This window comes from Camelus ferus, chromosome 21 (genome assembly GCF_009834535.1).
Source record: "Camelus ferus isolate YT-003-E chromosome 21, BCGSAC_Cfer_1.0, whole genome shotgun sequence".
In the NCBI taxonomy this organism is placed as follows: Eukaryota; Metazoa; Chordata; class Mammalia; order Artiodactyla; family Camelidae; genus Camelus; species Camelus ferus.
Window position 1 is genome coordinate 18,050,855 of NC_045716.1, and position 16,512 is coordinate 18,067,366.

The 16,512-nt window shown below is 54.4% G+C and overlaps 1 protein-coding gene across 4 annotated transcripts; it reads left to right on the plus strand.

Annotated features, from left to right (window-relative positions):
• Positions 1 to 85: 85 nt before the first annotated feature.
• Positions 86 to 16,438, plus strand: NECTIN4 (nectin cell adhesion molecule 4). 4 transcript variants are annotated; one of them, XM_032463879.1, is made up of 9 exons: positions 86 to 479; positions 8,933 to 9,292; positions 10,621 to 10,911; positions 11,879 to 11,999; positions 12,902 to 13,050; positions 13,295 to 13,454; positions 13,861 to 13,936; positions 14,307 to 14,381; positions 14,672 to 16,438. In XM_032463879.1, exons 1-9 carry the CDS (start codon positions 404 to 406, stop codon positions 14,894 to 14,896), a joined length of 1,533 nt encoding a protein of 510 aa, XP_032319770.1. In that variant the 5' UTR covers positions 86 to 403; the 3' UTR covers positions 14,897 to 16,438. The 4 variants fall into 4 exon arrangements, with proteins under 4 accessions (XP_032319770.1, XP_032319771.1, XP_006174016.1 ...); XM_006173954.3 differs by having other exon boundaries at positions 88 to 479; positions 13,298 to 13,454; positions 14,672 to 16,437; XM_032463880.1 differs by lacking the exon at positions 14,307 to 14,381.
• Positions 16,439 to 16,512: the final 74 nt, after the last annotated feature.

Below are 16,512 nucleotides of genomic sequence, written 5' to 3' on the forward strand. Positions count from 1 at the left end.
TCTCCCTCCTTCCCTCCCTCCCTGGCGCCCATTAGCCAGCCCAAGCCGTGGGGGCGGTGGCTGCCGAGTCCTAGTGCCAGGCCCGGCCCCCAGAGACGCACCTGTTCTGACCTGCTGAGCAGGTTCCCAAGTTTCTGCCGTCGTTGTTGGCCACAGCGTGGGAAGCCGCTCTGGGGGAGCTCTGAGCTCCCGATCACGGCTTCTTGGGGATAGCTTCAGCTGGGTGGGCGGACGGGGCCGGGTCCCCTACCGGAGACCCCAGTGGGATAGGCAGGTGCGGCAGTGCCTGAGGACTCCGTGACTTCCTGCCTTTTGGGCTGGTGCCCTACCCAGCTCTAGAGCCGGCTCCCAGGGAGAACTCGGTGGAACTTCAGAAACACTGGGCGGCTCTGCCTTTCGACCAATGCCTCTGTCCCTGGGAGCCGAGATGTCGGGGCCTGAGGCCTGGCTGCTGCTGCTGCTCCTGGCATCATTTACAGGTAGGACTTGCTTCAGGATCCTTGCTTTGAAGCCCAGGCTGACAGACACACACACACAAGCACATACACACGCACGCACGAACACATACACATTCTCTTTCCTGTGACTCTGGACTGAGGAACCAATTTCTCTCTCCCACCTCCAGCTGCCAGTAGTGCCCCCAGAAGAGCCCCCAGAAGAGCCACTGTAGCTCTTCTGCCTCAAGTCCCCTGTCCCCTTCCAGCCCCAGGCCAGGTCAGTATGTCTGGGGTCTCCGACCACCTTAGCCCAGGCCTTGCCTGGGCCGGAGCTGCCTCTGGGGGAAGAGGTATGGTGAATCAGTGCAGATGGGCAGGGAGGTAAAACTGGTGGGGACCCTTTCACCTCAGGGTGTCCTGGAGGTTCCCTCGCCTACCCCTCTGGGCTCCAGAATTGCTGACTGGGGCTGGGGCTGACTCAGGGCTGAGCTGGTTTCCACAGTCATCAGGGTGATGCCCAGAGAGGTGACAGGGTCTTTCTGTCACCTTCTCCTCTCTCCAGGTCCTAGGATACCAGGACTGGGGCACCTGTTGGGGGACTACAGGGGAGCTGGAAGCTTTTCTCATTCTGGTCCCCTCTTTCCCTGGGTGCACTGTGAGGTGCCAGGGTGGGAACAAGGTGGTTACTTAGATGAGTAGGGGGTTGGGGCAGGGCACCTTCTAGATAGGGTGTGGTTCCCTTTTGTTTATCTCCCCATTTTCTCAACTAGCTGCCTTGTATTACTCCTTTCTAATGTATGTTTAGCAGCTACAAATTACAGGAATTTATAATCTTCAGAGTGGGAGAAAGAATACGTGTGTGCGTAAGTGTGTGTGTAAAGTGTGTGTGCACAATGAGACCACGGTGGGATTCCATAGGCTCTTCCCAGGGTAATGGGTAACCGAGAAATCTTTCTCCTTGGAAAGACAGGGCCTTATCTACTTTGGGCAGTTTGATTCCCAGTCCCAGGAGCAGGAGCGATGAAGCCTCAGTTGTCCAGCAGGGCCCAGCAGTGATTTCCTCAACCTCCATCCCCAGCTGAAGCTGTCAGGGAGAGAGTGAGACTCAAGATGTGTGGATAGGTGGGGGGGTGCTTTTACTCTGATCTCATAATGGAAGGGTCTTTGGCCCAGCCTCCAATCGCAGGATATTGAACTCCAACCCCTGCCATCCCCCATTCCCCCTACATCTTAATTCCCATCTTCCAGACAACACTTTTCACTTGTTTAGGCCAAGAGGGCGGGGCCTGGTTGCTGGGGCCAGGGAACTCGGCAGTCACTTTCCTGTATGATCTACCCACACCAAAAGAATGGAGCCATGATGTCTCAGGACTTGGAAGGGATCAAAGAGATCACCGCTCCAATTTCCCTCATTTTACAGATGGGAAAACTAAAAGAAACAGATAGGCAAGTGAGATCTCTAGATTTCTCAGCATTAGAATCATAACGGGGGTTGGTGTCCTGGTCTTCTAGTTCATTAAAGAATAGTACCTCTGAGTGCAGGCTGGGTATAGCCAGGGCACTAGACGCTGGAGATGCAGTGGTGAACGAGACATGATCCCTGTCTTCTTTCTCCATGACACAAAGCTGTTCTTTCTAAGAGAAGCCCAGGGAAGGGGAGAGGGGACCCCTTCTAGTTAAGGCGTCACCCCAACCTTGCCCAGTGCCTGATGGACAGGTGCTGTGGCTAGGGAATCAGCCTGGCTCCAGGATTGCCCCAGGAGGTTAATGCCCAAGGAGACACACCCTGCTGCTGCTACCACCTTCACAGAGCTGGAGGGTGCTCTGAGGACTGGTACTCAGACCCCAGGTTCCCAGCCCAAGGATCAGATGGGCCCACCTTACTGCCACCCCCATCCTGGCTCCTCTGTGTGTAGGCATCTCCTCAATGCCTCCAGGAAGCTGAAGTGTTTCTTGTCTCTGAAAAAGCCTTGGACTGGGAAGTCAGGAGTCTTGGATTCTGGCCCTGTTTCTGCAATTAATTTGCTATGTGACCTTGGGCAACTAAGAAAGCAGACTTCAGTAGACCAAGAGGTAAGAACAGATGATCATTACCAGCCTTCTAGCTCTGAAATCCTGTGGCTGTGTGAATGTCTGGCCCCTGACTGAAGGTGGGTGCTGGGTGCTGGGTGCTGGGTGCTGGAAGAGGCCGTCAGTCTCGCTGTGGTGACAGAAGAGGAAAGGTCCTGACCCCATCTCTCAGTGGGACCAAGGGTAGCTTTACCCTGGATACTGCCTCCTGCCCCTGCACTGCAAATTAGTGCCCCCACCAAGTCCTGGGCCATTAGAGCTCTGAGCCCCAGGGCTCTGCCCCACCCCTAACAGAGAGAGGAGCCCAGGCTGGGGAGGCACCTCCACACCACAGCTCTTTGTCTCTCTTTAATGGGATGAGTTTCCGGGTGAGGTCCCCTCCCTTCTCCCTCCCCATCTCCTGCCCTGGGGCTGAGGGCCCAAATCTACAGTTACCCCTCCAATAAGATCCTAGTTCCTTGACATTTACTTGGGCCCAACTAGGTCCTGCAGGACCAGAGGGCACAGGATTCTCTGAATTCTGAGGTCTGTCCTCTGAGGGTTAGGACCAGCCTTCTGTCTGAAGTTAGTTTCCTAGAAAGGGAGGGGCTCCATCCCTGTTTTTCTACTCCTGTTTACAGAGGGGGGCAGGCCCTTTCCTGTAGGACTTACCCAAACCCAGGGAAGCCAGAAAGAGAAGCTGGCTTCCCCGCCCAAGGTGGGGAGAACTAGGAGAATCCCAGGGAAACCCTGCAGCCCTAGTGACCTTGGTCCCACCCCAGTGTTTCAGGGAGCTGGGCTCAGGGGACCCCAGCCACAGAGATGGCAGTGAGGGGCTCATAGTGGAGTCTACAACCCCAGCTCTAGACTGCAGCCTTGGGATCCTGGGGTCCTCCAGGCAAAATGAAGGGGGGGCTAGCCACTGTGGGGAGCAAGCCTAGTGAGGAGAGAATGCCTGGGCTTTCTGGCCTCCCAAACTTGCCCTGTGCTGACCAAAGTCAAGGCAGAGAGAAGGGATGGGGGTGGGGTGAGGAGCTGATTCAGGAGGAAAGGGAGGAGAGGAGCCTAGGGGCTGAATCTGGGGACCAAATCTAAAATACAAAGGTCAAGTTCAGAACCCAAGGCCAGCCACCAGCCCTCCCTGAGGAGGGCCATGCAGGAGGTGGTTGGGATCACTCTTTCACTGGGACAGGGGACTTCTACCCTCAGAAGTTTTCCCCATAGATTTCAGGCCATCCCCCTCCCACCTTGCCTTTAAAACTGGTGTGTCCTGAGAGCTGGATTGAGGCTGTGATTTGGGGTGGGGTGGGGCAGGGCTGGTGGGGGGATTGTTGGCTGGCAGGATTGGGGAGGTGGGGTTAGGATCTCAGGAGTTTGGGAGAAGCTGAATTCTGGGTCTCCCACCCACAGTGTGGCTGTTGTGGTGACTCAGCCAGGCTCAGACTCTGGCTCCGGGGGGTTTAGGGGACTTATCTGTGCTGGGAGCTGTGTCTGGGCCAGAGCCGGGGCTGCCTCAAGGCCTGTCCTCCTCCATTGTTCTCACCTCCCTTTGTGATTGATGTGGCCCCCCTCCCCAGACACTAATCTGTGGTGGGCGCTTTGCCCAGGTTGGGAAGCTCTTGCTAAGCTGGGGGGCTTAGGACAATGGGGGGTAAGTGAGTGAGGTGGATGAAGGCAGAAGGAGAATCTGCTGGTTTTCAAAGTTCTTTGGCACTCCAAGGCCAAGGTCATGGGGGGAAGGATGGAAAAAAAAGTGCTGAGTTGTTTATGTCACCTGTCCTGAGTAGTGGGCTTCAGGGGTCCCTTTCCAGGTCTTTTCTTTCCCCAAACTCACCCACATAGTCCAGCTTTCTCTGGTGGAGGCTGCTGCCGTAGGGTGAGGGGAGGCAAGAGTTAACAGAGGAGAATGAGACCCTAGAGAGCTGGGACCCCTCCCCCAGCCCCAGGCAGGATCCACCCCCCTCCTCTACTTCCCACCAAACCTCCACCAGACAACCCTCACCCTAGGCCTGGAGCTAGAGCTGGTTTTTCTGGTGGTGGAAGCAGCTGGAGGCCTGACAGAGATTCCCAGGGAGAGGCCTTCTTGGGGGGCCAGAGGTGCTGGGGGGCCTGGGGGCTTGGCTGTGGGGTGAGAAGGGCGGGGGGTCCTTCTAGGAGGAACCTGAGGAGCAAGGGTAGAGAGAGCTTTGTTTTGTTCTGTTGGGGAGTCCTTGATAGCAATTTCCCATTACCTGGAGGGACAGTGACCTCATCTCTGGGTACCTCCACCTGAGCTGAATCTGCCCTCAAGTCTGGGGTGAGGTGGGGAAGGATGCCTGGGCGACACTCCAGACAGGTACAGGAGCAAATCGCAGAGCCACACACCGCTGACCAAGGCAGCTGAGACAGACAGCCATGCGGAAGCCAAGAGAAACCAACATCAAAATATTTACTATGGGAGCACATTCACACACACGCCATTGCATAGCTCTCTCTGGATGCAGACGAGCACACACATTCTCTTGAAGATGAGACACGAATATATGTATGTGCAAAACACACCCAAATTCCTGCCTAGACAGCCTCTCATGCATGTGAGCCAGCACTGAGACCCCCAAGCCCTCACTCAAAGATGTACATTCAGGCACAAGAGGCTCACACTTACTCCCTTCCTCCTCCCCCAGGCCCATCTCTAGGATCCCAACGTGTACCCCTCTATATCTGAGCAGGGGATGCTGATGGAGAAAGCGCCCTCAGAAAGAAAAGCCTCCTTCCCCAGAGATGGTGTTATCTGCAGCTGCCAGCCTCAGTTTCCCCTCCTGAGATCAGAGTCCAGGCTTCACAAATATAGGAAGGTTGGGACCCAGGCACAGGGTGGGGAGCAGGCAGCCAGCCCAAGCCAGGAATGGAGGGCCTGTCTGGGAGCAGGCGGGGTACATAGAGGGCAGGGCCCCAAAGAGGCCCGTGGGGGCCTGGCCAGGGGTGGGGGAGGCCGAGGGCAGGGATCCCGTCTGGCCAGTTGGGCCTGTTCTCTCCCTTGCGCAAGGTGGTGGCTGGTGGCGGCTGAGGCTAGGCCTGCTGTGCAGCAGCAGCTGAATCACCAAGGCTCCTGACCAGCGTCCTGGTGCTCCGGGAAGGAGGGGTGGGGAGAAGCAGAGGGAGGAGGCCCAGCCAGCAGAGTCCACCAGCCTCAGCAAACAATTTGCAGCAGAAGGGTCCGTGGGCTTGGCCTGGCCTGGCCACTACATGCCCGCAGGGTGACCTCACCCGGCAGGCGGTGTGTCTCCTTTGCTCTGGTGACATCATCATGCTGACGCCGGGCGGGCACTGGGTGGGGGAGAAAAGGAGGAGACAGTCCTGGCCTGCCCTACCCTGGGTGTCTGGGCTTCTGGGTCCATTTAGCCCAGGACAGGGATTCTAGAACCCAAGTTCTCCTTTCCTTCTCTTGTAACTGTGTGTGTGTGTGTGTGTGTGTGTGTATGTGTGTGTGTGTGTGTGTGTGTGTGTGTGAAGGAAGGTGTTGCTCAGGCTAACATGCTCCCACGAATAGTGGATTCAGGACAATGGGGGGCTGTGGGTGAGATCCAAAGGGACTTTCCTGTTTTACTGGGTTCCTCATCCTGCAAAGCAAAGCTTGGGTTTATCCCTTGGGATAATGGGGATCCTGGACTCACAGGTAGGGATGTGGAGAATTGGACTCAGACATATATTAGGGACCTGATATATGTTGTACCCTAAGATGGTGTTTTTTTGGGGGGAAATGTGGATGATTAGTGATGGGGAAGGGACAGTAATCCCTGGTTGGCAGGTGTAGGGATGGGGATAGAAAATATGTCACCTGACATTGTCCCGGAAAGAGTCTTTGGAAGCGTTTGAGTGTCCCAGTAGAGCAGGCTTGGACTCCCTGGCCTGCATGGACACTAGTTTTTGAAGCAAAGGATGTGCTCAGAAGCCCTTATTTCAAACCCACCTCCAACCCTTCCTTGGCAGCCCTGCTCCCTCCAGTGCCAGGAGGAGGTGCCTGGGAGGGGTGCGGGTAGTTAGCTGGACTCCCAGGCTGGGCTGGGTGGGACCAACATCAGCTTAGGCTGGTCAGGGCCCTGGTATCTGGCCCTGCAGGTCTGTCCCATCCCATTCAGGCACTCCCAGCTGCCAACAGCATCCTCCCTTCCTCCTCCCCTGCTAGCAGGGCCATGGGATCCCCTTCCTCAGCTCCATGCTCTACCTCACTGGAACCCCCTGGTCCACTCTAGTGGGGCTTCACTTTCTCCCTCCATGCCTATCCCCCTCCATCCCCTCCCTTCTTCCCATGTCCAGTCTGGAAGTGCTCCCTTTGGCAGAGAACCAGGCTAGGCAGCCTATCCTGTCTCCACCCTAAGGTTGACAAGTCAACCCCCTACCTGTCCAGCCCAACCAAAGGCTGCTCACTCCTCCTTGTTCTACCCCTTCCTTCTTCCGCCTGTCTCTCTCATTTATTCATTTACCCACTCATTCATTCATTCAGTCAGTCAGTAAACATTAGCTGAGCACAAATTATGTGCCAGGAATGCAGACCACTGAGCACTAGGCCAGAAACCATGTTTCCATATGCGATGTGAGACCCAGTTTCTACTCTTGAGGCTCTCAGTCTGGTGGAAGACAAGAAAATAGCAAAACAACCCATGGTATAAAGTATTATGATGGGTCAAAGCAGAGTGCTGGAGGAGACCAGAGGAAGGGCACCTAACCCTGCCTGAGGTGGGGGTGGGGGGAGGGAGACTCCAGGAGGAAGTGATGTCTAAGCAGAGTCTTCAAGGATGAGTAGGAGTTATCCAGACAGTGATGAGTAGGAGCTACCAGACACAGGGATGAGGGCGTTCCAGGCAGGAGCATAACATGAGCGAGGTGAGGGACAGCAGGGTGTGTGAAGTGCTGGCCAGAGGCAGGAGCTTTGAACTTTGGGGAATTGCTGTATAAACATTCCAAGGCAGGAGCCCTTGCCATCCCAGAGAGCCTTCACACCCAGCCCTCAGCCCCCAGCCCTGTGTTTCACATGCTTTGTTCCACAACTCCAAATTTCTTTCTTCCTAGCCACCAGCTTCCTTGGCTCTGCCTTCCTCATAAGGTACTCATCCTAGAAACCTAGGAGTTGTCTTCAGGTCTTTCCTCTCTCTTTCTGGTCAGTGACCAAATCCTGCCGGGTTTCCCCCAGGAACTGTCCCCTCCTCTCCACCCCGGCAGCACTGCTCAGGGCTGTAGCTGCAGCGTCTTAGTGAGTCTCCTGTTCCCAGTCTCCCTGCTTTCTAGTTAGAGGGCACATGCCCACTGGCTTCATGCTTTTGTGACTCCCTCCTTCCTCATAGGCAAATCTGAATTCCTTTGCCTGGCGTGGAAGGTCCTGGGTGATTTTACTCCAACCAAATGTTCCACTCTGCCTTAGTAGTGTCCCCTCTTCTCTGCTTCCTGAACCAGCCAGCCTCTCTGCCTCCTTGGGGTTTGCCCACCTTGGTCCCCCATCTGGGACCCCTTTTCCGGTCTCACCCCTTCCTGGTTCTACCCAACTCATGCTTGAGGCCCTCCCACATGACTCAGGACCACTGTGACTGTCCCATTCTACAACTAACCTGCAACATGCCACTAAGCACTAAATCAGAAGCCATCACACATATTTCCATATCTGTCTCCAGATCTCAGATTCTGTAAGTGCAGGAAATGCATCCTTTTTAGCAGATAAAGCTCCACGATAGATACCCTGAGTGCTTCATACCGTTCCTCGTCAAGGTACAAAACACTCACTCTTTGTTGCTGGTCCCTAACTCCTGTCCTCTGATTCTGGCTCATGGTTCTGACCCCATTGCTGTGTGTCTGTCCTGACCTCATCTCTCTGGGCCTCTGACCTGGGGCCTTTCTGTTTTCAGTGACTTGCTTGTTCCTGCTTCTGAGCCTCCATTCGTGCCATTCCTCCCACATAGAACACCTTCTTCTTTCTGGGAATCCAGGTCTCTCATCTTCAAGCCATGAAAAGAATGCTCTGAAGGGCCTACCGGGATGGACCCTTCCTCCCCTACATGCCCTATCCCAGACACCAATTGTTCCCAACCCCTGAATAAAATCCATTTCCCTAAACTCCCTGAGGGCAGAGGCTGGGCCTCTCCTCCTGTTATAGCCTCCCACCTTCAGTAGCTCAGGATACAGTCCTGGGCTGGGAGAGGGTGTGACTCTTCCAGGCACCATCTGTATGGCCTTAGGCAAGTCACTTCCTCTCTCTGGGTCTCAGTTTCCTCATCTGTTAAATGGTGATAATAACGCCTACCTCTTGGGAACATTTTGTGGATCTAATGAGGTAATGGTCTGAACGCGCTTTGCAAGCATAAAATGCTCCAGGAGTTCTGGGCTGCCTTTGCTGTCATTATCATTATGAATAAATAAGTGTTCCCCTGGCTCTGGCAGCGCCCCCAATCCTGGCTGCTTCTGTCTGCCCCCTACAGGCCAGTGCCTGGCAGGTGAGCTGGAGACCTCGGACCTGGTGACGGTGGTGCTGGGTCAGGACGCAAAGCTGCCCTGCTTCTACCGAGGGGACCCCGGCGAGCAGGTGGAGCAGGTGTCATGGGCTCGTGTGGATGCGGGCGAGGGCACCCGGGAGCTGGCGCTGCTGAACTCCAAGTACGGGCTGCACGTGAGCTCGGCCTACGAGGGCCGCGTGGAAGAGCTGCCGCCCCCACGGAACCCTCTGGACGGTGCGGTGCTCCTGCGCAACGCTGTGCAGGCCGACGAGGGCGAATACGAGTGTCGTGTCAGTACCTTCCCTGCCGGCAGCTTCCAGGCACGGCTTCGGCTCCGCGTGCTGGGTAAGTGCTGCTGGCTGTGGGCGTGATGGTGGAGTCGGGGGTGGGGGTGGGGTGCCAACGTGACGAGTGCTGTGTATACAGAGGCACCAGATCCTCAGGCCCCTGGAAGGAAGAAACCAGAGGCAGGGGAATGGAGAGATGGGGACTTCAGAGACGGATGGGGCAGAGGCAGAACAGGAAGGAGAGGTGGGGGTCCTATGGGGGAAAGGTAGCCTCATCCAGCCCACCAGCCCGCCCACCCACCCACCTAATCCAGAAATTCTCTCCAGGTGACCTCAAAAGCTTGATCCAGCTTGGTCAGCCTTGGGGAAGAATCTATACAGCAGTTCTTCCTTCTGCTGACCTGAAATCTCCCTCTGGGTTACTTTCACCCTCTCCAGCAAGATGGCACAGGCTTAATCTCTCTTCTACACAACAGCTTTTCGAAGACCTGAGGACCCTTGTCATGCCCCACTTAAATCTCTTCTCTAAGCTAAATTTACTAGTTTCTGCAACAATTCTAACCAAAGACGCTCACTCAGAGCCTCCCTTGCCATCCTGGGCTCCATGGTTTTAAAATGCGGTGCCTAGACATGGACACAGGCCCAGCTCTGACAGTGTGGCTGTGCATGACCAGTGAGGCTAAGACCTTCCTTGATGTGGACCTTCAGTGAATGCAGCTGCAGACCACGATTGTCTTTTAAACCACCACTTTGCCCTGTGGGCACTCGTGGTCAATGGGTGCCCTAGATTTACGGTCAAGTTAAATCTTTTCCCTCCTGTGCTTGGGCTGTTAATGTCATGAAGATAAAAATAAAGGCCTTTATAGTTTCCCTTTATTCACACAGAAGTTTATAATACCAGCTTGATAGCAATCCCTGAGTGTGAATCTTGGCTTTACCACTTAATAGCTAATGATGTGGAACAAATCATTTAACCTCCCCTGTGCTTCAGTTTCTTCAGCTGTAAGATAGGGATAATAATACCTGGTTTGTGTTTCTTGACGGGATTAAATGAGATAAAATTTTTAAAGGTTTAGCACAATACTTGGCCCATAGTAAGTACTTAATAAATGGTGGTTATTATTAGTATTATATAGTTGTTATCTGGTTAGTTTTTAAATTCATTATTTTTATTAAAAAATGATCATGTATATTGTAAAAAATTCAAACAATGGAGAAGGGTACAAAGTCAGCTGAAATTCTACCACTCATCTGGTGTCTTTGTTGGATGAAATAAGATGAAAAAGGGGCCTGAAACTTTCCACCTGTGCAAGACTGAGCTGGGGTAGTGTGGCACCTCCTGACAGGGTTGTAAAGATCATGAACTCCTCTTCCCCCTACCTGCAGTGCCCCCCCTGCCCTCATTGAATCCTGGTCCAGCGCTAGAAGAGGGCCAGGGCCTGACACTGGCAGCCTCCTGCACAGCAGAGGGCAGCCCGGCCCCCAGTGTGACCTGGGACACAGAGGTCAAGGGCACTTCATCCAGCCGCTCCTTCACACACTCCCGCTCAGCTGCTGTCACTTCAGAGTTCCATCTGGTGCCCAGCCGCAGCATGAATGGGCAACCACTTACTTGTGTGGTGTCCCACCCTGGCCTGCTCCAGGACCAAAGGATCACCCACATCCTTCAAGTGGCCTGTGAGTACTTGGATCTTGAGTAGAGTGCCCCCATGGGTCCCAGGAGGTTTGGTGAGATACTGAGAGACCCTGAGCCACACCAGTCTGGCCAGCCTGGGTCCCAGAGGCCACCTTGTGTGGCCAAGAGCACTAGTCCAAAGGTAGAAGACCAGGAGCCCATCCCAGATGACTTTGGCAAGTCACTTAAACCTCTCTGGCCTTCAGTGTCCTCTTGCTTACAAAGGAGACTGCTCTGCCCAGAGGGTTGGGAGAATCAGATATAAACATGGAATAGAAAGCATTTTGTAAAATAGTGTAGGATTTGAAGGGAGACTTGGGGTGAGCCTTAGTTCTGCTGGTGGCCAGCTATTGTTATTCAGTCTTGTTAGGATTCATTTTTTTCATCAGCAGAAGGAGTATAATTATATCAACTTTACAGGGTTCTGATGGGAATTAGAAACCATAAAGGCAAAACATCTCGCACAGTGCTTGGTGCATAGAAGGTGCTCAGTAGATACTAGATACTTGGTAGACTGGGCTTCTTGGGGGATAGGCCTGTTTTTACTCATACTAACCCAACATTTGACACAAAGTAGGTCTTCAACAATGTTTATTAAAGAAATGAATGAACTAGTAGGATGCTTAAGCCTTTGAAGAATCAGGGAGCGTTTGCTGAGCACCTGTCCTATGACTAGCACTATGCTAGAGATCACAGGGGATTCAGAAAATGTGTGACATTGCTTTGCAGACGAACTTACAGACTTATTGCACAGGTAAACAAATGTGGACCCTCTGAGCTTAGAGAGGGGAGGGAGCCATCAGCAAGGTGGGGCTGGGCTAGGTTTGGCTGCAGATGAGTAGGACAGAGAAGGGCCAGGGGAGGCTCTTCCAAGCAGGGTGGGGCCTGGGGCGGGTGCCCTTCAAGGACATAGGATAAGCAAGATCAAAGGGATCCTTTCCATTCTTTCTCCTCCCACCTCCATTCCAGTCCTTGCTGAGGCCTCTGTAAGGGGCCTTGAAGACCGAAAGCTGTGGCAGGTTGGCAGAGAAGGAGCTATGCTCAAGTGCTTGAGTGAAGGGCAGCCCCCTCCCTCCTACAACTGGACACGGTAAGGGCCTGGCTTGGGACCAAGGTCCTTCCCTCTCAGGACCAGCATGTACTCATTATGGGCTGGGACATTATATTCTGAACCCCAAATAAATGTGTTCAAAGCAACACAAGAATTTGCATGGTCACCAAACATTATTATTGGCTTTCATAAGGAGTGTATGATACATGGTAATTGGTAGGGAATAAGCTAGTAAGTCCTTGGCTTTTTTCCCTAACCTTAAAATTATGAAATATTATACAGTATTTAAATGTTAATACTTTCTATATTTATATAACTGCCTAAAGTGGATAAGACAAAAAGATACAGCTTACTATGACTGTTGTTAAACCAACACTCCTGTAACCACTGCCACGCTGTCAGCGCCTCAGTAGCACCCACCCATCTCTGCCAGTTCCTTGGCTCTTTTCCAGGGTCTGAGATGTCCAGACAATCAGGGATGGGTCATGGTCTAACATGTGAGCTGATGGGCCATGCATGTGGCCTTATGCCTGGGGCTCTGTTCATGTACTCTACCATACAACATCATGAGTGTTGGGACATATAGTCAGATTTCCCAAGTACATCTGAGCATAGAGAGGAATGGCCTGTCCTGTCGTGTGGACTTTATACCATGCAGGCCTGGTACCCAGTGCTGGATGATGTGATGCCCATGGGAGCATGTGGGATGGCACCTGTGTGGATCTTCCCCCAGTGTGTGGGGGGGTGCCCGGGTCAGACTGGGCGGCAGGGAGAAAGAACCTCTGCCTAGACCTGCCTAGGGGAGGGAGGGGCACCGTGGGAACAGCCGGTGGCTCTGGGTGACGTCATGGGGGAGGGAGGTAGAGAGCTGCCTGGGCACGTTGGGTGGTGGCAGCCTCAGCCCGCCCCAGCCGGCACCCATCAACTTCCCTGTCCTCCAGGCTGGATGGGCCTCTGCCCAGTGGGGTCCGAGTAGAAGGAGACACTCTGGGCTTTCCCCCACTGACCACTGAGCACAGTGGCACCTACGTCTGCCACGTCAGCAATGAGCTCTCCTCGAGGGATTCTCAGGTGGTTGTGGATGTTCTTGGTAAGCACTGGGGCAGAGACTGGGACCTGGGCTAAGGGCCTGGTGGGGGCAACAGGAAGCAAGATGGAGAGAGTGACTGGGAGAGTGTTTATCTGGAGGGGACAGGACTGCATGTATTTTGCAGAAGGTCATACCAGGAGGGTGGTTTTGGATGTGTTTTGTGAGGACAGTGTTTCGGGGTCTGTGGGGTCTGGGGGCTGGTCAGGGATCTGAGCATCTGCCTCAGACAGTGGCCTGTCTCCAGCAGACCCTCAGGATACCCCAGGGAAGCAGGTGGACCTGGTGTCGGCCTCCGTGGTGGTGGTGGGTGTGATCGCCGCACTCTTGTTCTGCCTTCTGGTGGTGGTGGTGGTGCTCATGTCCCGATACCATCGGCGCAAGGCCCAGCAGATGACCCAGAAATAGTAAGTACTGGCCGCTCCTGGGTTGGGAGAGCTAAGCTGGGAACAAAGAGGAGACAGGCAGGAGGTGGGCCAGGACCAAGGAGTGAGAGGAGACTGAGAGGCCTGACATCTAGGGATCTTGTGGACCAGAGGTAGGCCACGTCTCTGGGGGAGGTGAAAAGGGTCTTGGGGCCTAGGCCACAGCTGGATGAGGAGAACCACACTGCCTGAGTGAGGCTCAGATCCATATGCACCATGCACACACACACACTGTGGCCACACTGCCACCTGCAGCCACTCACTAACGTTTGCAGGACAGCTCAGCACCCACACCCTCCAGTCCTGTCTCACATAGGCTCTGCCAGGGTAGGTTCACCTTGGGAGGCTACCGCTAGCCTCAGCTCCTGACAAAGGGGTGTCTTCACAGTGAGGAGGAGCTGACCCTGACCAGGGAGAACTCCATCCGGAGGCTGCATTCCCATCACTCGGACCCCAGGAACCAGGTGTGTGCCAAGGTTGGATGCATTCATGGGGCCCGGGGCCTCCCCGCAGACCAGGAGCAAGGCCTCCTTGGGGTCTGGCCACTGACTCTTAGCTATGGCTAGTGGGTGGAGCTGGGGTGGGGTGGGGTGGGGTGTGCAGAGCTGCCTTTGGGTCTGCCGGGCTCCTTCAGAAAGTCCCCATCAGTTCTGGCCTAGGGGTTGCTCTGGGCAGCCACCCTTAGCACTGGTTTCAGGGTGGGATTAAGGTCGGGGTGGGGGAATGAGGATGTTTATATCAAGGAGAGAATGGATACAAGGGGCTGGGGGAAAGAGGCTGCGGAAAGGAGGCTGAGCCCTGTTCTGACTCCTCCTCCATGTCCGGGCCCTGCAGCCGGAGGAGAGTGTAGGGCTGAGAGCCGAGGGCCACCCTGATAGTCTCAAGGACAACAGTAGCTGCTCTGTGATGGTGAGGCCCCCGGCCGGCCCCACCGGTTTCCCCACCACTTTCCTCAGGCCCCTCTCCTGGTCCCAGATGTAGTGCGTCAGCAGCCCCCTTGCCAGTCCCTCGCACTCAGGCTCGCACTGCCCAGCCCCGCCCCACACCCCAGCTTCACCTTTGTTCTCTAGTCTCCCCTTCCCCAGGCCTAACCTTCACTCCCAGCCCCTGATCACTGACCCCACCATGCCCTAGTTGGCCCTCTCATGTCTGGCTGCCCTGCCCTGCTGCCTGACTTGCGCTCTGCTCTTGGTCTCCAGAGTGAAGAGCCAGAGGGCCGCAGTTACTCCACGCTGACCACAGTGAGGGAGATTGAAACACAGACTGAACTGCTGTCTCCAGGCTCTGGGCGGGCAGAGGAGGAGGAAGATCAGGATGAAGGCATCAAACAGGCCATGAACCATTTTGTTCAGGAGAATGGGACCCTGCGGGCCAAGCCTACGGGCAATGGCATCTACATCAATGGGCGGGGGCACCTGGTCTGACCCAGGCCTGCCTCCCTCCCCTAAGCCTGGCTTCCTCTGCTGACATGGAAGATTTCAGCTCACCCCTGGGGGAGCCTCTCTAAACCCCTATTTCTTGAGGAAGATGCTCCCCACCCCACTGACTGCTCTACCTTTTCCTCCAACCCTTTGTTCAAGGATGGTAGGGCTCTCCTTGCTGAGTCCCTCCCACAGTGTGTGCAGGTCACCGTGTATGTCTTTGTGCTGGTGTGAGTGTTCACTGACTGCATGTGCATGGAGGGGTGGCTGTGCCCATGGTGTGCACTGTGCTGTCATGTCAGAGTCCAAGTGAACCATGGTGTGTGTGCCACAGGATTTGGTGGCTGCATGGGGAACGCCATGGGGGACTGGTGTGTGTGTTGTGTGGCTGTGTGACCTTTGCCTGTAAAATGCAGGTGTTTTCCTCAGACCCCAGAGCAGTATTAATGATGCAGAGGTTGGAGGCGGGATTTGGAGACTGTGGGCCAGATCCAGGTGTGCGGGCATAGCTGGAGCTGGAATCTGGCCGTCTGAGTGGGGGAGCCGGGCTCCCACCACTTGGGAGCCATCAGGGCAAGTGTGAAGCACAGGGCCTAGGGGTCGGCTAGAGGCTCAAACTGTTACAGAAGAAGCCCTCTGCCCTCTGGTGGCCTCTGGACCTGCTGCATGTACATATTTTTTGTAAATAAACCTGCACAGGGGAGCTGCTTTAAGGAATACTGCTCCAGACCCATTTATAAGAGAAAAGACTTTTTAAAAAAGCATTTGATTGATCTGGATGTTTATTATCACAGGGATTGCTGGAAGTGACATCAGCCTACACAGGAATTCAGCAGAGCTAGACCTTGCTCAGGCCCTCCCCCCAGGGGCTAATTCCTGTGGTTCTGAAGGGTGCTCCCTCTATGGCACCTTAATCCAGCAGCCTTTTGGGAGGGAGCCTGAGAGCTGATGGAGTTTGAAGAAAGGGTGTGCACCCAGCAGTTACTGGCTACCGGAGGACAGGCCCTAGTGTCTCCTCAGCTCTTTCCCTGGCCTCATGCTTTCCTAGTTGTATCCACAGTTGTTTGTGGTCCCTTGGTGGGGGGAGTTGCTGGGACTTGGAGACAAGGGCTCCTGGTTCAGTTGTGGTGTAGGGGAGAGAGAATAGTGGTTATAGACCAAGGGAGGGTGGGAGTTCAGGTGAGGTGAAGGAGCTGCTGGGGGTGAGAATGTCTCCTTTCCCCCAGGGGTTTAGGGTCACTAACTTGGGGCTCTTCCAGTAGTTTTTTTGAGTGGGGGCTGGGGTTAGATAAGGTCTATTTTTGCCCGGCCCACCCAAATATATTCAACCAGAATACCTAGATTTAGTGCCCAAACCCTGCTTGGCCTGAAATCTGCTAGATTTCTGGACCAAAAGAGAGACTCTCATCCACTGCTCCCCAGCCAGCCCAGGACTTTGGATGTGGAACCTGAAGATACGGAATTCTAGTGTGTACATGTTCTGTAAATATGTGCATATTTGTACATAAAATGATTCTGTTTTTAAATAAACAGAGAAAACCTGTTCTTTCTGGTTCCTGTCTTGCCCTGTAAACTGTGTAAGTCCTGAACCTCTGCCGTCCCTGTCTCTGCACCCTTCT